Source organism: Aquila chrysaetos, chromosome 11 (assembly GCF_900496995.4).
Source record: "Aquila chrysaetos chrysaetos chromosome 11, bAquChr1.4, whole genome shotgun sequence".
NCBI classification, from domain to species: domain Eukaryota; kingdom Metazoa; phylum Chordata; class Aves; order Accipitriformes; family Accipitridae; genus Aquila; species Aquila chrysaetos.
Genome location: NC_044014.1, coordinates 42,437,079 through 42,463,035, shown reverse-complemented (window position 1 = coordinate 42,463,035; position 25,957 = coordinate 42,437,079). Strand labels below are relative to the sequence as shown.

At 59.7% G+C, this 25,957-nt stretch overlaps 1 protein-coding gene across 1 annotated transcript; it reads right to left on the bottom strand.

Moving 5' to 3' along the window:
- Positions 1-1,473: 1,473 nt before the first annotated feature.
- On the bottom strand, positions 1,474-24,383 carry LOC115347938 (maestro heat-like repeat-containing protein family member 2B). Its single transcript, XM_041127077.1, is given in 37 exon segments — positions 1,474-1,502; positions 3,526-3,562; positions 3,738-3,849; positions 4,049-4,186; positions 4,803-4,996; positions 5,291-5,524; positions 6,636-6,788; positions 7,221-7,327; positions 8,261-8,384; positions 8,609-8,713; positions 9,171-9,266; positions 9,372-9,507; positions 9,849-9,916; positions 10,237-10,359; positions 10,587-10,748; positions 10,824-10,936; positions 11,602-11,725; positions 11,926-11,958; positions 11,960-12,046; positions 12,296-12,403; positions 12,829-12,881; positions 13,574-13,715; positions 13,927-14,039; positions 14,421-14,586; positions 14,780-14,887; positions 15,905-16,024; positions 16,350-16,423; positions 16,887-17,000; positions 17,112-17,181; positions 17,681-17,773; positions 18,203-18,346; positions 18,675-18,826; positions 19,616-19,714; positions 20,110-20,275; positions 22,063-22,185; positions 23,430-23,569; positions 24,093-24,383. Coding segments are annotated over 37 exon segments (4,386 nt in total). The 5' UTR covers positions 24,319-24,383.
- Positions 24,384-25,957: the final 1,574 nt, after the last annotated feature.

The window sequence follows — 25,957 nt, the reverse complement described above, 5'->3', positions numbered from 1 at the left end:
GGCAAAGTGGCAACAAAATTGTGCAAACTCAGCTAATAAACATGCATTAAGCGTCGTTGCAGGGGCGGGGTCGCGTTTACAAATGCTCAAAAGCGAATGGTAACAGGCGATATCATGGCCAAAGCCAACAGTTTGTGTAAATTGTAAATAGGAACACGTGAGTAGTTTTAGGGTTTCGTATAAGGACTCAAGAGCTGTAACACGGGGTCCTCCTCACGCTCCCAGCCGAGAGGCACCTTCATTGCCAGCAATGAAAAGGGGTTACAACTAGTGTGCACTTCTGCTGCCTTCTTTCCAGTAGTGGCACACAAACTAGAAGAGAACTAAAAAATGCAAACAAATCCACTTTGGGAACATCTCTGAAGTCCTAACCCTGCAGCAGAGAGCCTGGGAGATCCAAGATCCCTCCCTCTGCTCTGCATTTTGGCATTGGAGGTGAAATCACCCCCGTCAGAGGCATTGTTTTGATGTTCTTTACAGCCTAAAGCACCACACAGGGCAGGGGCTACACCAGGAAACCTCAGGAGGGATCACGCTCCTCTGGAGCAAAAGCTTCGGTGTTCCTAGGACTCTGAGGAGGCACGGCATGCCGATAGCTCCCTTTGTTCAGGGAACTGGTCAAATGACCTGTCTCCATTTCCCTGATGGTGTTTGAGATGCCTGGCTCGTGTGCACACTCTGTGGATGCTGAAATGCCTTGAGCAACCTGGTCTGATGTCAGAGCTGACCCTGCCTTGAGCCCTAGGTTGCACTAGGGGCCTCTGAAGCTCCCCCCCACCCTGAATTGTCCCATGAGGCTATGACTTAGATGCCATCTATTCCGAGAAGTAGGTACATATTTAGATGTCTTCACCTCCCGCTGAATCCCTTTTCCTAAGGAACACTGTAGGAGCTTGCAACACAAGCTCCTGGAAGTGGCTGGACGGGCCTGGCTGGGGGTCTGTAGCTGAGCCTCCTGCCCAGAAGGAAACGATCACCCTCCCTGGGATCAGGCTGGCTGCAACGCTCCAGAGTGAAAGCTGAAGGCCTCCAAAGATGGAAATCACGGACACCCTCTGAGGGTCCAGCAGGTTTCTAGGGTGTCTTGGGACCACTTCTTCACACAGGTGCCAGGTAGGCCAACAAAGGTGACGCTCACCTGACTCTGGTCCTTGCAGAAGAGGGAGTGCTGATCAGGGTGTGAGAGACTGAATTGTTACCTCGAGCTATCTGTCTCATAGACTGTTTGTTGCCAGAGACTGGACTGTCATCTCAAGCCATTCATCTCAAGGATTGTTTGCTGTGAGGAGCCACTTATCCCAGAGATGGCTTGTTTCAGCAGGGCACTCCTCTGTCCATAAGGACGATTATCAGGCCACTAAGGCATCTAGGGAAGGAGACAGGCCGGAGCTGGCGAAGCATGCAGGAACGTGGAGACTATCATTGTCATGGGAACTGCAGTCTTTGAGATAAGGTACTGGTTTCTGGTGTTGATCACGCGAAGGCTGTGTGATAGGTGAAACCTGCAGCGCGTGAAGAGTGCATGAACAGTATGTATGCACGTGCATCAGACTATGCCCTACAAAAAAACCATGGAGACAAGCCATGGTGTGCACCCATCACCGAAGAATTGAAGACTGAGGACCAACGGGACACCACTGGATCCATGGTGGTGTGACGGTCTGACAAATTATAGTCAATGTCTCAAACATTCGTTAAAGAACTTTGGTGGAGAAAACGGCCTCTGTAAAAATGCTGGAGTTTTGTGAACAGGACAACGTGGCCGGAGGAGAGGGCCCCACAGAGGGTGGGACCGCACTTCTCCAAAGCCGCAGTTCCTTATCTTAAGTGACCAGGAGAAGGAGCACAGCATATGTGCCTGGAGGAGGAGGCTCCACAGAAGATGGGACTGTGATTCTATCTGAAGCGGTCATGCCAGCAGAAAAAGAGAGGCAACTCCGCAATGAACCCCCCCACAAAGCTCACCGACCAATTCCAGAGAACCCCGGCAACAGGAACTGCACATGTCAAAACCATCGACTAACACACTATAAAAGGAGGCAGATTGAGTTCTCAGTGCGCGCCCTCCGGAACTGGATCTCTACGCTGGCTGGACCAACGCTGGACCCAGGACTGGTGAAACCCTTCTCTTCTCTCTTTCTTTCTTTCTTTCTCTCATTCTCTCTCTCCCTCTTTTCCTTCTCTCTTTTCCACAGTCCCTACACCTCATCCTTTTAAACATAAACCGTTGACCAAGTCTGAGGCTAGGAGTGAGTGGATCTAGCCGCCCCTGGGCTCCTCTTTGAGAAGGAGTCCAGAAAGCAAGGGGGTCTGCTCTGAACCTCGTGACTCAACGGGAGGGCTCTCCTTCCGATACATTTCAGGTTCCTTTCTTCATTTCTTTTTCTACACCTCCCTTCTCTCTTCAAACAGCGGCTTAATGACATGTTGCAAGGTTCATATTGATAAGTTCACTTCTACTTGGGCAAGGTTAGCTAGGCTGAATAAATGTTGATTGTTGTTTGAACTCCCCTGGTGTCGTTTCACCTTCATTCTGACAGGGGAAATCTACGAACCCGAGTCGCTCCAACTTTGGGACGCAACAGGTGGTGACTAGTCTTGCAACTCCATCCCGACTGCTTGCTTGATTTCTGCCTTTTCTTCCATTCTATCCTAGCGCTACTGTTTTCTACTTTTGATAATTAAAGCTCTTTTGGGTATACAGCGTTTGACCTTGCTTGTGTCTTAATCTTGCTCTTGGGATCATATCGACACCTTCCCCGACATTGGATCGGGACACAGGGGTGGAAAAACCACTGTCAGCCTTGGCTGTAGTGACCATGAAACAGCGGGTGAAGATTCTTGCCTCTTCAGGGGACTTTTGGTGGGAATCCCATGGGCAGCAGCACTCAAGGGCACCAGACCTCAGTACAGCTGGTCTTTCAGGCCTAGGGTCACCTCTGCCCTCCACTGAGGCACCCGGAGTAACCCCCTTGGGGGAGCTCTACATGTCTGCGGTGGGGACGTCGGATCCCTCGGCACTGCAGGTGCCTAAAGGAAACTCCTGGCCCCAGCACCAGGCCTGGTCGCCAGCGCAGCCCACCTTCTTCTCACAGGGGTCAGCACAGGTGGGGAGGGCTGTCAGTCTCCTCCCTTGAGGCAGTGCTGCCTCGGATTGGTCCCCTCGGCTGTCACTGTGCCCTGGCTTGGGGCCCGCCCTTCCCTGAGGGCTGCCTCTGACTGGCCCCAGGGGTCAGGCTGCCCAGGTGCACCTGAGGTGATGCTCTCTGTGATTGGTGATTGGCCGCCTGCTGCAGTGTGCTGCCCGCCCTCCCCTGAGGTGATCTTTCCTCCGATTGGCTGCATGAGATTGCTCCCTCGCTCCTCCCATCCAGTGATGGTCAGGCGGCTCACCAGCCGCCAGGGTGCTATTAGGGAAAGAACAGATACACTCCCCTTTCGGTGTCTTTTGATGAGCTTTAATTAACTCCGTGGTGCTGGCTGGGGCCAGGTATTGCGGAGGGATTCCTCTGGTGCCTGCCTCACTCGGAGGTCCCTGTCCGTCCTGGCCGCCCCGAGAGATCTGGAACAACAACACAGGCAGCGCCGTGGGGACCTGGTCCCGGCCAGGCGCTCCCCTGGGCACCCCGCTCCAGGGACCCCGTTCGCCAGGGATCTTCCCACAAAAAAAGACATCCCGAGCAGCAGTATCTCAGTGAAAGCCCTCTGAGCCCTTCCTTCCCCATCTCCTGCCTTACCTCAGCAAAGAAAGCTGTAGCTGTCACCCGCAGTTTAACTGAGCAGGAATCCAGCCACGGCAAGAGGTTCTTCACCAGACAGGGGGAGACGAGCCCAGCGTGGAGCAGGACGCTGCGCAGGGGTCACAAGCGGGGGGACACACAGTTACCCAGGAAGGCCACAGGCCGGGCCTCCCAAATTCACTTGCGCCGATGCAGGCACTATTCTTCAGCTCCCGACGGCTTCCCGGGCACGCCGGGAGGCTCCCAGCGGCCATCTCCCTGGGCACGGCCCTGCAGGAGTTGGCCAGACGCATCCCTGGGGCTCTTACCTGCTCAGGAGACGCACCCCCCCAGGGTGAGCCAGGGGGTCTTCCAGGCGAGCCCACACTCCCCGATTCACGAGCAGCTGCGTCCATTTCTGCGCCATGCATTTGCCCAGCACCAACTCTAGAGCTGAAAGGAAAATCCTGGCAAAAGAAACAAAACGCAAAATAAACAAACCCCATCAAACAAAACAAGTGCAAATAGCACCACCGCCAGAAACCCCAAGAACTCTCAAATCACAAGCAGGTTAGGGGAAGACTGATCTGCAGCAGAGCTAAATACCCCTGGAAGGATGCTCCACAGCCTTCCAGACTGCAGCTAACGACACTGGCATTTTCTTCGTGCCCCAGACCCCCCGAAGCAGAAGAAAACCCACGCCTCTAGACTGACTCCACGCTAGGTATCAACCAAGGCCAACACCTCATCCCTCTTCCCACCAGCCTTTGGCCAAGAACGACACCAGTGCCCGCAAGAGTCACAGCTCCCAGCGGGGGTCCGTTGAGGGAGTGCAATGCCATTGCGCACGCAAGGGTATGCAGGAGGCAAGATGACGGCCGTCCGCAGTATGAGCTGCGTAAGACCTTCCTGCCTGGGAGCTGGAGTTTCTCCATGAAGGAACAGAAGTAAAACCAACCACGACGACCGCTTTCCACATCTAGGAAGTGGGGCAGGCGAAGCCCTCCCTCAGCCCTACAAAGGCACAGGCCTTGGCACGGGGAACTGAAGCCAGCCCCTCCATCTGCCCCTTCGGCTCCTTACCTGCACGGCTTCTCCACGTGCATGTGGCACTCGAGGAACAGTTCTCTCCAGGTGCTCATGAGCAAAAGCAGCCTCTCCCCACCCAGCATTTCACTGGCCCACCTGAGGAGGCTGGGAAGGAGGTGGGGAAGCAGTTGCCTGAGCTCCTCCGTGCTCCTCAGGGCAAGCACCACCTCGGAGATGGCACGGGTGATCTGCAGAGAAACATGACCAAGAACCACCTGTTCAGGGAAGGCCTTTTCCCACCAGCCTGGTTCCCCCGCCTGCCTGGGGTGGGGGGTCACTGTCCGCAGTTGTCACTTCTGCGACAGCCTTGTGGCTCAGGAGTACCAAACTGGCCTGGCTCCCCACACTCCTTGAGGCCGGCCCAGCACAGCGCCCTGCGCATCTCCGTGGGCACCCGCAAAGGGCACCTGACTCCCTTGCGCCCAGGTGTGAGTTGGCAAGCAGATGCCCAGCTGCAGAAACGTGTCTGCCGTTGAACGTACCGTCAGAGTCTCCACAGCCGTCTGACGGTTGTGCCGCTTACAAGTGGAGGAGTCCGTCCCCAGGCGGTGGTTTCCTGCTCTGTTTAGTTTCTCCACTAAGCACCTCAGGATCCGAATCCCAAGGATGCTTCTCCCCAGGCTCCTCCACAGCTCCACCGTGTCACTGCAAGGGAAGAGACGTTCACCCCTGAGCCCGTATCCTTGCGGTCCTGCGGTGCCCTCAAACCTCCTCACCTGCAATGGGGCTTACAACGCCCCACTCACAGCAGAGACACAAGCACGCAGTCTTGCAACACTCCAGACTGCTCGGGCAGAAAAAAAAGACCTTGACACAGAGTCCAGATCCAGCTCGAAACCTTACGCCTTCCACCCTGCCTGACCCTGGCTCACATCTGGAGCCCAGTGTGCTCTTGGCAATCGTGCGCATGCACGCACACACGCACACGCACGCACACGCTCACATACGCACAGCCTCGGTTGCTGCTTGTGCCTGGGCCCAACCGTATGAGCAGCTGCGTGCCCTGTGTGCACCCAGAGGACACGGACCCATTTCACGCTCAGCGCTTGGCTAACTCTCCCCATGCGTCTGTAGCGATGCAAGGCCACGAACAAACACGCTCTTCGAGACCCTGAAGATGCCTTGCAGGGCCTCTGCAAGGGCACGTGTCTCCTTCAGGAGGAACCCAGTTCTCCAGGGACGCTTTTCCTTGCCTCTACCCTCCTGAGACTGAGTTAGTCTGCACTGCTTGAGCCACTGGTGGCCCTAGAGCCCAAGTGGAGCGCAGCAGAGCGTGAGCGGAGGAGAACAGGGGCCTTGAAAGGGCAGGCACAGCACGAGGCCGGAGGCTCCCAGGCTACAGATGGGCAGCAACCAGTGGCTGAAGGAAGGGCACCTCACAGGCTGGGTAACACCACAGTCGGGGAAAGCAATGAGAGCAACGAACAACTACCCAACCTGTGGAAAACCTAGCATGCCCAGCAAAGCTCAGAGTAGATGGAATTGGGGCCCAGTGAAGAAAGAGAAGGGTGAGGTGGGTCCCAGGGCAGGGAGGACTGACAGTGACCCCAGAGGAAGGGGAGGAATGGCAAGGTTGGTGCCTCCCAGTGCCTCACTCATGGGAAGGACCCGGACCAGTGGCAGACTTTGGACAAGAAGTGCCCATAGCCTTGTCACCAGCTGGAGCAGGCGCCAGCAGCGAGTGCTAATGCACGACTCGGACCATCGGTAGCCCCTTGGCTCGGCGCACAGGCGGCATTTCTTGAGCCCATGCCAACTGCACAGGGTGTAGTGCAACAGCCAACAGGAGAAAAGACAAAGTCTAATGGAAAAAAAGCTCTCCTTTACCTCCTGGACTATTTCCTTTCTGCATTCCACCAGGAAGATGAACACCCACTTCCACACTACTCTTGCACGTGGGGGCATGACGTGCAGCAAGCTGTCCAGGACGGCAGTCAGAAAGTCCACAGCCTGCGCTGCAGGGATGCATCTGCAAACAGCCTGGAGAGAAGTCAGGAACAGGAGAGCCCGCGTCACAGCTCTGCCCCAGCGATTCCGAAAGGAAAGGCAACTTGACGGGACTGTTAGTTCAGCAGTCATGCAGGGGCCAGTCTCTTGACCCTCCTGCTGTGCCTACACTGCTGTTTACATCTGGTGCAGCTAAGCGATTTGGAAGCGTCTACCCCCTTGTTGTTTGCTTATATACCAAATTGGTATTCTGACAAGAGCACTCACACGTGTGTGCCAACGCACCCATCAGGGTGTCTGCTCCAGCGTGCCTGAAGGACGGTCTTGTCTCAAAGCCTCCTGCTACTTGCTAACAACAGCTGTCCTGGACAGCTCGCTCTGGAGACAGAGACTCTGGAGGGGAGCAGGGAGACGTGCAGGAGCCCAGGAGCTGGGCCCCCACCCCACTGCTTTGGGGCCAGTTACCTTTGTTATTTTGGTACGGGTCTTCACCAAAGTCTCGGTGTCCGGGCTGTTCAGCTCCTCACAAAGGCACCGGATCTCACCTGCCTGCGGCACCTTCATGCTCTTGGCTGGAACAAACAGCAGGAGAGAAGAGGAGTCACGTCTACAGAAAGCCAAGCTCTGGCCCCAGATACCAATAAAGGAGAACCCACGTGGTGGCAGGGAAGGCCACAGGGAAAGCCAGGGCCCTCCTGAGCTTGGGGCAGCGGGATTTCCTGAGCCCGAGAAATGGCTGACAAATCCCGGGCTGGAAAGAGCCCTCTTCCTCCTTAAACCATTTGCCGGGGCTTCAGGGTTTCAGCAGCCTCTGCTCCTAGCAGCTGCGTCCCCTATTCCCACACAGGCCACCATCGTCTCTGGGAGGCAGGAAACCTCCCTGTGACTTCCTCAGCACAGGCAGACCCTGCTGCCTGAAGAGGAAAGGGTGCAAACGCAACCCTTGGCAGCACGCTCTGGGCCCGCAGCTCAGATCCCTCCTCCCTGCCCACGTTTGCTCTGGGCAGCAAACTGGTTTCCTCTCTTGTGCTCAACAGGAGATTTCTTCCCTGCCAGGGATGACTTTGGAGACTGCCTGGGTAGCTGCCTGTCTCTCCAGGCTGAAGGCAGGGAGCGAGGGGGAAGGCAGCCTCTGCAACGTCGGGGACCTCATCCGAGCGAGTTGTCTGACCAGCCTCTGTCTCTCCTGGAACGTGGAGAGGGACAGACGTGGAGGGGGACAGTCCCCAGCATTGGTGACAATGTCCTGCTCTCAGACAGCAGTGAGGGATGGCCCTGACCGCCCAACCTCACGCACGCCCCGGGGAGGTGGGACTCAGCAACACTCTCTCGGGGATCCTTCCTGCCCTGAGATGGGCAGGGAGGCAGAGGGCTAACAGGGTGGGGGCACAAAACCAGCCGAGCACGTTGCCTCCCCCTTCCCTCCACGGGACCCCGGTGGCGCCAGGCCAGGAAGGGAGGGAGGATCGGGCTGAGCAAGGCTGGGAAGCGCCTGCTCTCCTCACCGTGCATTTGGAGAAGGTAGCCAAGGCAGACCCATGCCCTCTGGCGGCACGTGGCCAGGCAGTCGCCGGTCAGAGACCCCAGCAGTCCCACCAGGGAGCCCAACTGCTTGCAGGGACATCCTCTCTGCAGGGGACAGCAGCAGGAAAAAGGTTGCAGGCAGCCCCAGCGCCCGCTCGCCTCTGCTGCCCAGCCTGCTCCCTGCGCAGCGACCAGGCAGAAGGGCAGGCGGAAGGGCTGCCCCGTAATCCCAGGGACCCAAAACCCAGCCCCCAGCCGGGCAGGGCTCCTTTCCAGGGCCACGAATGGTGGGCATGGGGCACCAGGGCACGCGGAGGGTCCCTACTCACCACGAGCTCACATCGCTCCTTGCAAGCGCCCAGCACGTGGGTGCAAACCCGCAGGGCTCTCTCCCGCTCCCATGCTTTGGCTGAGGTGAGCCAGCCCTTCAGGACCTGGGGCAGGGTGCATCTCTCTCGCAACAGGAATCTTTCTCTCCCCGAGATCCCTCTCCCTCTCCCTTCTTCTCTGGCCCCTTCCCGGCGCATCCCCCGCCCCACCAAGCACCGGCCCTGCAGCCTTCACCGCCTCGCGCCCTGCAGCCGCCTCTGCCCCGCGTCAGGTCTTGCTTCCCTGCTGGCGTCTCCCCGCTCTGGCCTTCCCCCCAGGGCTGCTCTCGCCCAGCTCAGGGCTGGCTCTTGGCTTTCCCTCCACCAGGGCCCACTTCGCTGCCTGTCCTGAGGCTGCAGTGGCCGGGCGCTCCTGTCCCCCAGCCCCGGCCAGATGCACAGCCCCACAGCAAGGAGCCAAAGCCCCATTTGTCTGGAGGAAAGGTATCCACCTCCTATCACCCACTAAGGTCTCGAGTCTCTGCCCTGGCAACGCTTGCCCCGTTGCCCCGTGGCTACTCACGTGGACCACGTCGTCAAAGCAGGCAGAGGTCGCCTCAGCCTCCAGAAGGGTTTCTATCAGGTGGCCCAGATCTTCCATGCCTCTCCTGTGCAGAAGCTAAAAGCAGCAAAGGAGAGCTGAGGTTATGCATCATGGGGGCTGCCAGGGCGTGCTGAGGTGGGGTCCTGACCCAGAGGTGGGCAGGCACTGGCCGGTGGGTACCTCCATGTTCACGGCCGCCCTCACGCTCTTCCTTCCCTTTTTCATCCGCTCCTTGGAAGGATGGGACAAAACACTCTGGCAGCACACTGCCAGCAGGTTGCGATTTTCCTTCCTGCTCAGAGGCGGCCTCAGCTTGCTGGCCAGAGGAAAAAGGAAGACAAAACAGAAAGGGGATTTCCTAGCCCTCTCCAGGGTGGCTTAAACCACAACTGGCTCCCTCCTCATCGAGGGCCCCAAAGCCAACACCCCCAGCCCGTGCCAGTGAGCACTGCCTTCAGCTCCAGCAATTCCCACCTCCTCCCAGGCAGCAGGCAACCCCCCCCACCAGGTTAAGGAACCCCTGGGGCTCCCTTCTTCTGGGAGACACCTGGAATGGGGAACAGCCTCCCACTCCACAGCCCCAGCAGCTCCTGGCCCCGTGCTCAAGCTGGGCTGGGCCACACTGGGAGTGCCCAGAGCCTGGGGAACAGACCTCACCTCAACTCCTCCAGGGCCTGAAACACTCCATACACCAGGGAGTCCCAGGGCTCCCTCTTTATCCAGTCCTGCAAGTCCCAGAGACAAGTGCAGAGTTGGCAGCGGGCAGGGACACGGGACAGCCCTCCCGCCGCCCCGGGGACAGGCTCTGCTACCAGGCCTGGGCAGACGCTGCCCCATCTCCCCCACGGAACCCCAAAGGCACTGCAGGAGGGACCCTGCTCCTCAGCCACAGCCACCCAGTACCAGCACCCAAGGGCCCCACCAGCTCCGGACACAGCTCCAGGAGCTCACGTGAAGCCGAGAGACCATCGTGCCTCTGGGGAAACCAGTCTGATGGTGCAGCCCAAAACTCCCCCGTCTGACGGCTCCAGCTACGCACGCTCACCAGCAGGGTCCGCGTCGCCTCCTGCTTTAAGGAGAGCTCAAAGCTGCCGCAGTCGCCCACAGCCTGGATGGCACAACTGACCTCGGTGACGCTCTGCACCAGGGCGAGCTTGAGCTGCAAGTCCTGAGGCCAAAGAGAGCAAAGCACCCCTTGAACTCCTCGAAAGGCTGAGAGGTGGAAGAGGAGCATGGGCAGGGGGAACCCACAGAGGGCTTGCATCTGGACGTTGAGGACAAAGCCCTCCTTGGGAGGTCTCTAGGAAGAGACCGCCCATCTCGGGACACCACAGCCCCGAGGGGCCGGAGCTGGGGCACCCAGGCATCCCCACCCTACGCGCCCTGTGCTCCTACCCTCTGTTTATCTCTGGAGAGCCTCAGGATGTTGCCCATGATTTCTTTATCCACACAGGCGAGCAGCTGCTCCTTGGGGGCGTGCAGCGCCATGCCGCTGTAGGTGCGCATGAGAGCAGCACGAATGGTCTGCGTTCTCCCCATCCTCTGCTGCCGCTCTACCTGTGTCGACAGAGATGCCCCGAGACGTCAGCCCCGGGACTCCTGCGGGCTCCTGCGGCAGGCCCTGCCCCGCACCCTCGCCAGCTCCTTGTTTCCCCGGGCACCTCCCAGCAGCTCCCCAAGCCACTCCTCAAGCTGCGAGTGCTGGGGCTGGGAGTTGTTCCCACCCCGCAGCTTGAGTTCTCTCTCTTGGAGAGGGAGGAGGTGCAGCCCGCATCGCACACGCTGCTGGCTGTTATACCACTGGCTCGAGAGGTCGGGGAGCTGTCTGGAACCTTTCTGCGGACAGGTACCCGACATAGCCTGTCACGGTCCTGCTCAGAGCCGTGCAGACTGTGCGCGTCAGTGGTGCAGATGAGCCCGGTCTGCTCGCCTCCCCAGGCCAGGCTGCACTGCTCTCTCTGCAGGGCCCTGCCCTGCCCAGAAAGGCTTCCCCCCAGCCCCCAGGTGGGGAGCAGAGCCAACGAGACCTCACCAGGCTCCTGCTCCCAGCCCTCAGCTTTGAGGAAGGGGCAGAGTGTCACACCGTGCCCACCCCCTCGTCACCAGCTCCTGCTGCAGTTAAGTCCGGGCAACGTGGCTGCAAGCAAGCAAGCAAGCAAGCAAGCACGCAAGCAACCGCTGCAGCTGCCCCAGCTGGGTGGCTCTGATCCACCAGGTGCCAAACCCCATCCTCTGCAAAGACATCTCAGGGGCCCCAAGGCCAGGATGTCCCCTCTGAAACACGGGTCTCGGGTAGCTCGTCCAAGAAGGTTAATCTAAAGGCAGCTGCCACAGTGTGGCTGCTGCAGGCGTAGACGTGGAAAGGCGGCCAAAAAAGGAAAGCCAACCAGCAAGCCCCTCGTTCCTTTACCTTCCAGCCCGTGGAAGCCTGGTAGGGCCCAGCCTCTGGTGAAAGCGGCAGAGAACATAGTCAGCGTGCCCAAGAGCAGGTAGAAGTGGCTCTCGGCAGCGTGGGACACAACAGAAATCATTCCCTGCAACCACAGAGAAACGGGGAGTCGGTTCCAGTGCAGGCATTCAGCCGTGGCCAGCGACAGTGGCCAGGCAGGACGTTGCAGCGAGCAGGAAACAGCAGCAACGGGGAAAGCAAGGAGGTCCGGAGCTGGGCCGGGAGCAGCCCTCCCTCTCCCCCAGGAGAATCCAGGGGATGCTCAGCACAGGAGCGTCACCTCACCTTGGCCTCAGACAGCTCCACAGGGTTGGTCTCCCTGGAGGAACCTCAGCACCTGCCCTTGGACGTGTCTGAGGTCCTGACAAGCTGCCAGCACCGTCCCAAGAGCCTTGTACAGGAAAAGCTGAAAGAGAAGCAGCCGAGCCCGAGATGCAGTCATGGCCCGACCTGTCAGGAGAGGGCTGGCCCCAGATGGACCCGACCACCTCCGGGAGCAGGCAGAGCCGGCCACCATGCCAGGCTGCGGCCAGCCGCTGGGGCAGCCCAGGGGAAACGCCTTTTGGGGGACGAGGGAAAGGAAAGCAGTGAAATCTGCCTGCGTGGGCAGAGCACCGGCGCCAGCTCCAGCCCCAGTGCCGGGCAGGACACACACCTTCTCCCAGGAGCCGGCAGCAGAGCTGCCCAGCCGCTGGCTCAGCTCCTGGCTCAGGCCTACGGTCCAGGCCTTGTCCTCGACGGGCTCCAGCGACGCTCGCAGAAACTGGTGTGAACAGGAAAGGAAGCGAGTGTTCCCCTGACCTTGGCCAGGGCCCTTTCCACGCTCACGTGTCCCGGGACGCTGCGGGGGAGAGCTGCCGGGAACGGCAGTCTCTTCCCCCCCCCCACCCAACCCTCTTTTTTCTCCTAACGCCTCATGCGAGACCCCCCGGCGGGCCGGACTTAGAAGAGGAGGCAGTGCTAAGGCGCGTGCCACAGCGTTAGAGGGCATTAGCCGTCGGCCGTGGCACGTGTGCAGGCAGCAGCTCCTCTTGAGTGGGAAGGCACCTACTGCCGGGGGAGGCGCAGGGTGCTCGGGAGGTGCCCCCACCTCCTGGTGCCTACACAGGCAGCCCCGAGCTTCCTCCCACGACTCTGCTCCCTCTTCTCCCCCCTCGATTTGTGACGCCCCCCGCAAGGATGCCGTACCTTAAGCACACGGCGCTCCCACTCTGCAGAGGCCAGCGAGCTCTCAGTTCTTCCTAGGAAGCAAGAGGAAGCAAAAGCTCTCGCAGCTATTTAAGCTCACACCAAAGACGAGTCCGGCGCTCTCCTCTGCAGTCCGACCTCCCAAAAGTCCCAGGCCATCGGGCTAGAGAGGGCCTACGCGAAAGCCCTTGCGAGGCCAAAGACGCGGGAGGGATCCCAGGGGCCGTCGTCAGAGGCGTTGACTCAATCTGGGGAAGGACGCGCTGACCGCAGCAGATGCCCACTGAGCGACTGCAGCTCCCGGAACAACTCCAACCACCCAGTCCCAACACACGTTTTCTCCCGAACCACCCATTGCCTTTTGCCCATTTCCAGCCCTTCTCCCAGGCTACTGCCGAGGACAGCTGCTGCAAACCTCGCCTGGCCTGGGGCCTCGGTCCTCCAAAGCCGAGGGCTGCACCCCCTCCAGGAGCACCAGTCCCGTCCCTCTCCCAGACACCATCCTTGGGTGATGCCAAGACCTGCCCTCCGAGGGGACGTCAACGGCCCCGTCCATCCCCTGGGCCGAGCTGGTGCCAGGGGACAGCTGCCCCCAGCCTCAGCACCGGCTCCCTGGAAGGGGAAAGGCAGCAGAGCAAGTGCTGGGGACCTGGGGACAATTCCCCTCCGTCCGTCGCGCCGGGCAGCTGCATTTTCCTGCCCCCCTCCCTCCCCTCCAGCCTCTCCCTCCCCACCTGCACTTTACCTTCCAGGTACTGCAGCAGGAGGGGGATCTCGGTCGCCCACGCCACCCCCAAGCCTCTGTGGATCCTGCCGCGGAGGGCCTGCAGCAGCTGCAAGGCAGCGACTGCGCGTTCGCGGCTCGGGTAAGGAGCTGCCGCCACCACCTAGACGAGGGCAGGAGAGAAGGGTCGCTCCTGCCGCCAGAGCCGCAGCTTCTCCCGCGAGGGAGCTCGCGAGGGAGCTCGGTGCCGCTTGGCTGGCAGCAGGCAGCCGATGGCTTCACCCAGGGTGCTGCCAGCCCTGAGAACGGAGTGGGATCCCTGATGGGCTCGGGCATGCTGCCTCCTCCTTGGGGGCTCCCGGCACTGGCCTCACCAGCATCTCTACCGCGGGATCTCCCACCACCCCTGGCCAGAAAAGCTCTTTCCCCAGGGCCCCGCTACTCACCAGCAGCCGAGCCAGCAGGGCCTGGGGAGCCGGCAGCCGGGCTGTGGGGAGGCAGAAAGGCTGGGTGGGCCGACGAGCCTCACGCCTCCGATAGCCCCACACAGGGCTGAGGGCTGAGAGCAGCTGCGCTGCAATAGCGCTGGCTGGGGGGCTCCCCAGGGCTGCCCAGCAGGAGATGAAGGCAGCTCCAGCACGGCCAGGAGCGAGCCCCGGCTCACCAGGAGAGCGCTGCGAGCAGGAGAGCCAGGCCTCTGCGCCGGGCAAGGGGCCACGCAGGGCAGAGCCCCTCGTGCCCAGCAGCAGAGCCCGTCTCTGCCCTTTGCTTCTCCTGGGCTCCTGCTCAGGGCTGGTGGGGCGCAGGGAGACGCGGGCTGGCCTGACCCCTGGCCAAACCCAGCAGCAGCACTCGCTGGGGCTCCTACCTTGCTCCCGGGAGTCCACGGCACCCGGCTCCTCCTCCTCCTCCTCCTCCTCGCAGCCCGCTCTCTCCCGTCTCTCAACCAGGGCTCGGAGACAGCGGGAGAGCGGGATCAGCATGCCGCTGTACTGGGCTGGCACCACGTACTGCAGCAGCCTCGGCCACAGGAGCTGCAGAGAAGAACCGGGCAACTCGCCACACTGCCATTTCCACTCAGCTCGAAGGCGAAAAGGACGGTCTGCATCTCCCTGAGCCCGGTGCGCTTCAGCGCGGGAGGGGACAGGTTCAGGGCATGGGGGAGCACAAGGAAAAATGTCCCGAAGGCAAGAAGTGGCCAGAGCAGCAGGGCAGAGGGCAACTTACTTTGGTCATCCCTCTCAGAGTGACGTCCAGTGAGCCCAGGATGTCCATGCACAGGGCTCGAATTGCTCCATCCTCTGGGTTTTCCCAGGCAAAAAGGCCTCCTGCCACCTGTAAGACAGAGTTGGCAAACCCCCAGTTACTCTCGGCTCCCAACTGATGAGGCTCAGGCATGCCTCACCAGTGCTCCTCTTGCTCCTGTGCCTGCCTCCCTCCTGAAGGCCAGACGGACCCAGCTCGAGGACCGGCTCCCAGACCCTGGGAACGACTGGGAAGCCTGGGAGCAGACAGTGCCGCTGCTTGTCTACACGGTCCCCTGGGGCCCAAATGCTGCTGTCGTGCCACCAAAGCAGAGGTGAGGAACGTGCCCTTCAGCAAGGCTGTGCTCAGTGCCAGCCCTGGAGGCAGCGCATCCAGCCCGACGGATGTGGAGGAGCCCCCAGAAGCCCTTTCCTTTGCCCTGCTCCCAAAGCAGAGCCTCCCCGAGCCTCAGAGCAAAGCGACGCACATGGATCTCCCAGCTAGAGGGAAGGTCCGGCCAGAGGGAACGTCCTCGGCGAGTCAGCGGCAGGCTCGGCCATCCCCAGCTTTCACCTCCTGGGCACCCGGCTGAATGCTGGGAAATGCTCACCACAGGGACTGCCAAACGGCCCGTCCCCTTGCCAGAAGGGATGTGGGCCCCCAGACTGTTTCAGGAAGGGCACGGTGTGCTTTGGAGGGCCAGAGCACGAGAACACCACAGGAAGCTCCTCTAGCCAGGCCCACCTGTCTGCACGGGCTGGGTTTTGCTCACCGTCCATCAGCATTTAAGGATGGAAGATGTCCCGTCCCTACAAGACCCTCCCTTTGCAAGGCGGCTTGGCCGAAGGCGCCTGTGGGCACAGCTCGGCACCACAGTGCCGGGTGGCATGCCGAGGTGTAAACCCACATCATCCACTGACATCTCCACCAACATCGGCACAGACAGCCACGAGGAACGGCCATCTGGAAGCGGCTCTGATGGCAGTGCCAGCGCCGATGGCTCTGCAGCATGGAGCTCTCCAAGGCCAAGGCCGCCGGCAGGAGCTCTCAGCACGGTCCAGGCACTGGTCAAAAAAGAAAGCCCTGGGTGTCCTGCTCTGCCCTTACCAGTCTGCCCGAGGTCCGGCTGAACTCGCTGAAGATGTGCCCCACCACATCCCATGGCCAGCAGCTCTGGGATCCGGAGCTGAGCAGCTCCCTGCTGAACTCCAGAACTGCCCTCCGCACCTGCCAGGGGGGAGCGTGCTTATGACCCTCCTGTTCAAATCCCAAAGGGTTTGCGCCTTTGTGGCTCGCAGAGAGGTGGCAAGGCCACGGCAGAAGCTTTCGCTCCTGGCGCCAGGGCTGGGCTGCAGCGCCAGGGCTGGACGGGCATTTGCCCCACAGAGCACAGTGACCTCCCCGCTCCACTCTGCCAGCTCTCCCCAGGGACGAGCCATCAGCCACCACCTGGGCGACGCGCCAGCGCTTCCCCAGGCCCCCTGGCTCTGCCCCAAGGGAAAGGGTTTCTCTGCCTCCCCTGGCGGCACCCTCCCTTCCCAAACCAGTTCACCTGGGCACTGGGGTCACTGCACAACGAGCGCGTGGCCTCCACCACCTGGGGCAGCTTCTCTCTCGCCGCAGGTGCTGGAAGAGGTACGGAGAGGTGTGCATTGAGGCAGAGCCCCAGTGGCAGAAGGGATCCCCTCAAGCTTCCAATGGGACAGAAGAGCGGGCCCTGACTGGCTTCACGGGAAGCAGCGGCGTAGCCGGAGCAACCCCACTTCCAGAGGCACGGCTATTTTACAGGCACTGAAGGCTATGGCGACACAGAGAACAAGAGCAACAGCACGGCTACGAGCAGCTCCTGCGCAAAGCAGCCCACCTACCCGCCCAGCAGCCCACCCGTGTTACAGAGCTCGGAGCGCTGTCCCTGGTGTGCCGGCATTTCTAACTGCTGGGGGAGAGCCCCGTTGCGGGGCGTCAGCTCGGCTGGGGGACCCGCTCTTCGCAGCTCCCTTTGGGTGCAGGTGCACCGCTTTCGGCCCGTTCCTGCTGTCAGCCCAGCAGCCCCAACCCCTGCCTTGCGTCCCTGGTCGGTGGCACTGACCGTCAGAGTGGGCCAGCACTCCCAGCAGGCCCAGGGCTGCCACGCGACCGGCCTCACTCCCACCGCTCAGCTGGGAGCGCAGAAACACGCCTGTCTCCTCGGGGCGCATTCGTGCTGCGGGGAAGAAATGGCATTCTGCATCGGCAGGCAGCTGTCCCCAAGAGCCAAGGACAGGGAGAGAGCTGCCACGGCACGGCGGGCCATCGCCCAGTCCCCTCTCCTTACCCTGCAGCACGATGCAGCGGGACAGCACTGCCTTCTGGGCCAGGCCAGTCTCCTCGGTCACATCAGAGAGCTGTGGGAACAAGGTCCATTTTAGAGAAAGTGGCATCAGCGCTGAGAGGGACCGAAAAGAAACGGTGCTCTCCGTTCCCCTCTCCCTGGGCACTCTGGGCATGGGACCCACAGCCAAAACCCAGCCCACCCCACGGTGGCCCCGGGCGCACACGGAGGTTTGCGGCAGCCCAGGCTGCCCAGGAGCTGAGGCTGAGCAGCGCTGAAAGGCTGCCCTTAGGGTGCTGGCGCTCCAGAGTCCTCCTGCGACTTGGCCGAGAGGGAAATGGCTGTGGGAACTGGGCTGCCCCTCAGGCCCGTTCCAAACAGCCAGGATCAGGCCTCCTGCAGCCTTAAGGTGGCACCTGGATCAAAGTCCTGGCGTGCTCCGGGCCTGCAGGAAGGTCCCAGCGGAGGATCGCCCTGTCCTGCCCTGTCCTGCCAGCCGGCAGGTCTTTCCCCTCCGTGGCAATCACGGGTGCAGGCCCCAGGCTTGCGGCAGGGCGCAGGGCTCCCCTTACCTGGCGGTGCACAGCGGTGCTGATGGCAAGAGCCGTGCCCTGCGGGATTGGGGTCTGAACTCCCTCCAGTATGTCCAGGACATAGCTGAGGCTCTGCAAGAGAACGGGGGGGAAGAGGAGGTTAAAGCCACCTAAAGGCACTCGGGAAGGGAGAAACCCAGCACATCTGGGATAAGGGGAGACCCTAACATCAGGTCCCGGGGAAAACCCCAATGAGCAGAGCAGCATCAAGAGGGTCTCCTTCCTCGGAACGGAGCCCGGGCTTGACAACTCAGTTTCCCACTCGTCAGACCTGGCCAGTCGCCGCATGGGACTGGACATGGCCCTGGGCATTCGGGCAAAGCTCTTCCTGCACACAGAGCCCCAGGGAGCTGGCAATGCCTCCCTTCCTGAGCAGAAGAGCCCCAGGGACGCTTGCCTCCCTCCCGCCCTGCCCCGGGTTTCTCTTTTCTTGCCCAAAGAGCCCAGGAAACCTCAGGCCTCCTCCCCAGCAGCCACGCCGGGCCCTGCACAACATCTCACCTTGGTGACCCGGGAGGTGTCTCGGACCTCCTGGTATTGCTGCAGGAGCCAGAGGAGCTGCTCCCAGGTATGCTCTCGGTGCTGCTCCTCATGCAGAAGGACCCCCAGCATGGCAGCCACTGCCCCGAGGACAGCCTGCTTGTCCTGAAGAGGGAAGGGAGAGGCTCCGCTTGGAGGGCTGAAGGTCTGCCTAGTGCTCAGCATCCCCTGCACACCGGTCTGCCCCTCCCACTGGGAGGGCTTTCCCTTTCCCTTCTGCCCTGCAGAAGAAGGGCTCGCTCCAGAGGAGAGAGAGCACTTCCCCACCCTGGTACCCCGGCCCTCCCTGCAGAAAGGCCCCAAGGCTCGGCTGCTTCCCGTCGGGAAGCCCCCCTCCCCTCGGCCCTCTGCTCGCACCCCACTGGGCACAGACGGACCCACCGGCCCGGACATCCCTGCTGCAGCCCCAGGCGTGGAAAGCAGCACTTCTCACCTCTTCCTCCTTGCAGTCCAGCCAATTTGCCACCACATAGCGGAAGACCGGGTAAATGGCTTCACAGAACTGTGCCACCCCCTTGCGAGGGAAGGGGCATTGCTCCCAGCTGCAGAAGTATGTATTGACTCCTTTCGACCATTGCTCCAGAACTGCACCAGGACAAAGGAAAAGGGAGCATGTGAGAGTCTGCACCAGGGACGGTACCTTGCATTCACGCCCAAGCCTGCTTTAAGGACAGTCCCAGGCTCGGCAGGGCTCAGCCCAGGACTAGATCTGGATCCGAGGGCAATCTGTGCTCTTGAGGCGCCTGCATTCAAACACCCCACCTTTCTCTCCTCACCACACCCATCGCACCTTCTCCTCCTCAACAGCCCCTTCCCCTCCAGCATTTCTCACTGCGGGCCCGGCCCTTCCCTTCCCTTCCCTTCCCTTCCCTTCCCTTCCCTTCCCTTCCCTTCCCTTCCCTTCCCCCTTTTCCCTTCCCTTCCCTTCCCCTTTCCCTTCCCTTCCCTTCCCCCTTTTCCCTTCCCTTCCCTTCCCCCTTTTCCCTTCCCTTCCCTTCCCCCTTTTCCCTTCCCTTCCCTTCCCTTCCCCTTCCTTCCCTTCCCCCTTTTCCCTTCCCTTCCCTTCCCTTCCCTTCCCTTCCCTTCCCTTCCCTTCCCTTCTCTTCCCTCATAGTCGCCCTTTCAGAGCAGGGAGTTTAATCCCAGAGGAAAGCGGGGGAACAGAAACCATGGGAAGGCACCCAGGAGTTTCTCCGTGCAGCGCTGCCGCGTCCTGCCCACACAAACCTCCTGGCCTTCCCCCGCTCCTCCTACACACTCGCTGCAGTTTGGGATTGCCGCGGGCTCACACCCACCACGTTCCCTCTGAGATCACAGGGAGGCATCGAAGGCCGCCCCTGCCCCTAGGACCCCAGCCAAGGAGCCGACACTCACCACTGCAGACGGCATGCAGGACCTCGCCGCTCCCCACCTGGGTCAGCACGGCGCGCAGGGCGAGCAGCGTCATTCCCGCAAAGGGGATGCACCGCAGGGCTGCAGAGGAGGCAGGGACAGAGGGACCGAGAGGGTCGCTGAGAGACACGGGAGACTGGGGTCCATCCCTGCCAGGGCTGGGGCTGCTGGGCCACGCAGGACGTGCCGGAGGGCGTGGGACGGGCTGCCTTCCCCAGGGGGGACACAGGGAAGCCCTTTGGGGAAACGGGGAGGACGGTGCGGGGCCGAGACCCCGCGGGTTTGTCTCCAGCAGGTTCCCGCCCTTTGGGAACCGGGATCGGGCTGATAAGGCAGAGCTGCCACCTGGCCCTGGCACGGAACAAGGAGGCACGGCAACTCCGTAGCCCCCCACTTCAACACAGGGCGTTTAGGGAGGGGGAGGATCCCTTCTCCTTGTTATCACAGATCTCTACCCAAGGCCCAGGGTGCCATACCATATCTGCGGGCCATTTTGCCCAAGGTGAGGAGCACAATCTCATCAGGGACCTTCCTCATGGCCTTCAGCTGGCTCTGGAGCTCGGACATGACAAAGTGGAAGTGGGAGCGGGCCAGAGCTACCAGGACGTCGCTAGCGGCCATCTTCACGTCGCCTGTCACACCCTGCAAAAGCGTCACAGGTTAAACACTCCGGAGAAAAAGGCTGAGGCACTAGGGCAGGCTGAGTGACCCCATCTCCTCTGCAAGAGCCCTCGGGACAGCTGTGCTCGGGGCCCAGCGGCTGCTGCCTCTTGTACCCTGGGATAGGCGAGCAGTTCCCTGGCGAGATGAGGGAGGCTTTTCCCCAGAACAGCCCTGTGCTGCTGCCCCCTCTCCCTCCCCATGGAGACGCCAGGAACAAACTGCCGCAGACTCAAGACCCCCCTGGGACCTCTCTGTGGGGCTGGTGGGTTGCCACAGCTCTTCCTCAAAGCAGGACAAACAGCGTTGAGCTTGAACCCCGCTGTCACTCAGTTAGAAACAGCCCCGAGTCCGCTCCTCCGCACAGTTCTCCGCCTCCCCGTGGAGTGATTGCTAGAAGTGACTTACCAATATGTTCCCCGCACCCCCTTGAGGGAAGGCAAAACCTCCAGGGTGGAATGCAGTGGACACGCAAGGAATTGGTTCCCTAATAATTCTCTATGCAACGTAACCTGCAACCTTAGGATGTTAGCAACACCCAGGGAGCTTGGTGTGCTGACCCTAAGAGAAGTAACATGGGGGGTGGAGTGGAGCGGAGACGCCACGGCCAGACTCTGTGATATTACCGCAGGGATAGTGAACTGGAACGGTAGGAGCAGTAGGTCCCTGCATTGAATCCACGGAAGCAAGGAGGTAAAATCATGGGGGTTCTGTCGACCTACCGCCCTACTTCTCATTTATCTCCTAAGTGCCCTGTCCTGGGGTACTGACACGCAAAATCACCTCCTCTGGGTGAACTTTGCTCATTATAATACCAAAACACACCTCCATCCCAAAAGCTACCCGCCTCCAAAGTGCAACCACCCCTCACTGAGCCTGCGCTCTGAATTTTTTCAAGCATGTCCTTTTAAAAGCAAAGCGAGAGAACTTAATACCAATCACAGTAAAGGCATGTATGACTAGAGTCACTCGAGCTCCACCTAAATAGGAAAACAGTATAAAAAGGCCGAAAGAGAGGGGGACTATTAGGGAAGATACCATCGTGGACAAGTTGGGAGGACATCACTGCCTTCTGGGATCAGTCGACAGGCTGAACCTCTCTTCCCCCCAGAGGGACACCTCTTGGGTGAGATTCAAACACTCGGCTGTAGCGAGTGCTTTCCCGGGAAACTTAGAATTCTTTAGAGCTCTTTTCTTCCATAATTTAATGCGCTTGTAGTCGAGTGTATTATTATTTGCACGTGCCTTGCAGACAGTGTATTTATCACCGGCAATCCAAAAGAACCTGTACTCCTGTTGCTTTAATAAACTGTACTATTCATTAAAATCTAGCCGTGAGAGTTTGTTGAACGCAACCAAACTCCTTAAGTCTGGCCGTGATAGTTGATTGAACGCGACTAAATTGAAAGTACAGTGCGCTATTTGTGCGTCCGTAATCGTGATAGGTCAACATATTGAACGCGACCGGACTGCCAGTGCTGAACTGGGCATCACCCAGAATCTAAGCCTAGCCGCCCCCAGCCCCTCTGACGTCTAAGGACAAGCTGGAACGCAAGGGGGTTTATTTTCTGCCCAAAGTCTTTACCCTTGAACACAACACTCCCCTCTCCAAATTCCCTGTCATGACGAGTCCCCAGAGCCTCTCCCTGAGGACCTCTGCTGGGTCTGAACAACCAAGGAGCATCTCTGCGCCACTCTGTATTTCCCCCAAAACCAGAGGGGGGGCAGAGGCAGGCTGCTTTGGTGGCCTTGAAAGAGAACAAGCTCACCTGGGCTGCTCGCATGTCACTCAATGCCTCTGCTATCAGGCGGTTCACAACGCCACTCGTCAAACAGCCGTCGTCTCCCCACAAGACGCTCTCCAGCTCCCGGTACGTCTCCACTCGGTCACCCTGGGGACGGACCACAAAGGGGACTGATGGCACTTGCTTTGCCCTTGTTCCCAGGGAGCCACGACAGAGCCCTGCTGCCCCCCAAATCATCTGCGTGAGCCAGGCACGAGGGACGAGTTGCAGGCATCGGTCAGGACAGCCACGGGGAACAGCAGGATCTTCCGCGGCAGCCTCCTGACACTAGCAGAGAGTCAGACAGGGAGATCGACTCCACCGGGGCAAAAGGCCATGTGGGAGCCTGGGAGGTCACTCCTGAAAACGGGGGACGGCGGAGGTCAGGGGGAAAGTGCCCGACAAGGAAGGGTGGGACTGTTCACTCAACTCCTGCCTAGGTTTTGGCTAACCCAGCTCCTGCTAAGGCCTGATGTATGCTGGGAGCAGCACCATTAGGTCAAAGCGAGAGCACCGCGTAGGCAGGACAGGGTGGCCAGAGACAGCTAAAGGGCCATGATGCAGCCATTAGCAGCTGCGGATGGCTGTCTCTGGCAGCCATTACCTTTTGTCTGGCAGTTTCCTCAGAATCCGCTAACGTAAGGAAATGGTATAGACCCAGCCTCCAAGCTGGAGGGTATAAAACCTCCGCTTACTCAAAAAGCTTTTGAAGCGGATCCAACAGCAGCTGAACTGCTGAGGCTTTCATGCTTCCCGGTGTGACACAGGGGACGCCCACACTGTGATGGAAGAGGAAGGGTGAGCGCTCTCTCCGTTGGCTGGGTAATTAATTCTTTTTTTTGCTCGTAGTTGCACGATATTAAGAGTTACCGGTTTATAAGTTATGAAACCTTATGACTTGACTGGTGAAGGAGTGAATTCACGCGATAGGTGAGTCTGGGAAAAGGGAATTGAGCCCCCGTTTGTCATGTTTGTTTATTGTATTTCTTACTGAGCTCATGAAATATAGTTTAAATCACAGCGTATGTTGCCCTGTACATTTGAGAGATCCCAATGGACCGTGACAAAGGGGAAGGCATGGCAACGAGACCACGCCCCGAGGAGGGGAAGCCGTGAGCACCCTGCGCCTTGGGGCACAGTGTTGCTCCTCGCACGGGCAGGAGCCCCAGCACTGGGAGCTCCCGGGGAAAGGAGTGGGGAGCAATGGCATTAGTCCAGCTTGAGCAGCAGGATCGGCGCCTGGGGACAAAGTGCCTGCAGGAGGGCAGAGGTGCTGTCAGGTGAGACGCCCCTCTGCCACGGCACCCGGGGAAGCCGGGGGCATGGAGGGGAGCCCTCAACCCCCACCTCACCTCATGGTCTTGCAGTCGCTTTAGCAGAGAAGTCCCGACGGCCACAAAGGTCGTGACGGCCGCAGGGACAGTCCCCGTCACCCTGCCTCCGTCCTCAGAACGCGCAGGTCTGGACTGGGAACGCACGCATGGGCAGAGAGCTGCAAGAAAAGAAAGAAATGGCTTTGCTGGCTGCAGGGCTTCGCACCAGGGAGGGGCGAGGATCTTCCCAGACTGCCCCAGCACTAACAGCCTGTGCTGGGCTGTACTGGCAAGAGGGAAGTCAGTGGGATGAGGGGAGGGAGTCTTCCCCTCACCGCGGCAGTGGGAAGACCACCTTGGGGGACTGGGCCCATTCTGGGCTCCTCAGTGACAGAACGGCAGCAATGCGCTGGAGCGAGTCCAGCACAGGGGCCCTGAGCTGGCCAGGGGATGGACATGGGCTCCGCAAGGAGAGGCCGGGAGGGCTGGGGCTGGGCAGCCCTGACAAGAGCCGGCCAGCCCAGGTCACCTCTGAGCGGTCCCCACCTGCCTCACGGAGGGCAGGGAGAGGACGGAGCCAGGACCCTCTCGGAGGTGCCTGGCAGCAGGATGAGAGGTGATGGGACGCAGCCCCCAGCACCCGGCTGGGACAGACACTGCCTCCAGCACGTATCAGACCCCAACTTCCCACCAGCCCCTCACCTATGAGCGCTCTCATCCTCCGCATGGGCAGCAGGATCCCCCGGATCGACACACTGCTCCTCCAGGCAAAAGCCATGAGAAACTGGGGCAGCACCAGCCCCAGGAGGAACATGTAGAGCCCAACCATTGTGACCTCAGAGAGGGCTCCTGTGACAGGGGGACATGTGCTGGGGACGCAGCAGCACCCTGGGGACCCTCCCAGGCCCAGAAATGCAGGATTTTCCATCACTTGAATTTGCTCATGGTCCTCAAACAGTTCTGGCAAAGACTTTCTCCAGACAGCCCTTCCCAGCTCTGTCCCTGATCCACGTCCCCCTCCAGGGTCCCATCCCTGGAAACATCAAGGTCAGCTGCGATGGAGCTCTGAGCAACCCGATCGAGTTGAAGATGTCCCTGCTCATCGCAGGGGGGTTGGACTAGATGAGCTTTCAAGGTCCCTTCCAACCCAAACTATTCTATGATTCTACGATGCTATGACCCTGAGGCAACGTGGTCTCAAGAGGACTGACCTGGCCTTTGCCCCCTGCATTTTCTTGCCCTGGTTTTCTCCAAAGAGGACGCTCCTGACTGTGTCTGCCTGTGCCCTCCCCTATGTCTCCTCCAAGAACATTTGCTCCCATTCTCCAGCCAGGACCGAACTGGGCAGAAACTGGAGACCTCCAACCCATCCCTCCCAACTGTGTCCTGAAAAGACAAAGGAGACTCGTATTCAAATGGAATATCCTTTCGCTGTTTGCTGGACTGTGGGAAAGCTGACCTTCCTAGAAGGTTTCTCAGCTCAAATCCAGACGAAAGAAGGACCAGAACTGCCATCTCTACCAGAGGAGGAAACGCGCACATATCCAGGCCCTTCATGCTACTAGACAGGTGTACAATTGCCTGTGGGTTCAGAAAGAAAGAAATTTCCATACAGTCCTCCGGTCTTTATGAAAGGGTGGATATGTGCTGCCCTGTTGGTTTTTTTTTGGGGGGGGGGGGGGGGGGGCAGGGCTGGGGGTGTGGGGTTGTTACCCCTTAAGTCAGCATGCAAGCCGAGACAACTTGCTGTTATTTGACTGTAGTTTTCCATGCTGGGTTGTCTGCCTCTGCCTAGAGATAAGGGAGTGTGTAAGGCTGGTGCTGCACTCTGGAAGAGAGGTATGTCTGCAGACGACAGTTTTTGGAGCTTGGAGTGAGTAACAGGAGGACAAACTGGCCCGTGATTTGATACTGGATGGGCCACAGCTTGTCGGGTGTTTGCTGTGTTTAGGCTGGCCTTTTAGGCAAGCTGCGGTTTTGCCTGCTGGGCAGCACGCTTGCAGATGAGATTTCTGCGCAGCGTATTCAGCTGTTTGGAGATGGCCCCAGAGGGCACAGGAAACGACTACTTCTTTGCAGGAGTATTGTTTTAGAGTATTTTCATCAGTCTGTTTTGGTGGTGTGAAGCTGGTGAGAACAGCAGTCTCTCTAACCGACCTTTCCCCCTGCATGGAGAAATACCACCCCACGATCATAGCATGCGAGATGTCACAACACCCATACCATCCTACGGATGCTTGCCGTTTTGGGCATAGACTGACCCTGATCGGGAGGGTGACCGGTTGTAACCAGTCACCACATCCAAAAGGCATGCCATCCTCAGACTACACAAGTCTTTCTTGCGTTTCTTGTAGTTTCTCTGAAACAAGGGTTTCTTGTCTTGCTGCAGGCTGCACGGAGCAGGTACAGTGCTTCTGACTGGGACCCCCAGGCATCCCCAGCTCAGTAACAGCTGTACCTTCTATTCCCTCCTTCACCCTTTTATCCCAACGCTTCGCTTTCCTGTCCTTTTGTCTGGTAGTTTTTCCCTTTATTGTCTCGCTACTTTAACACTAGGCCAACTAGTT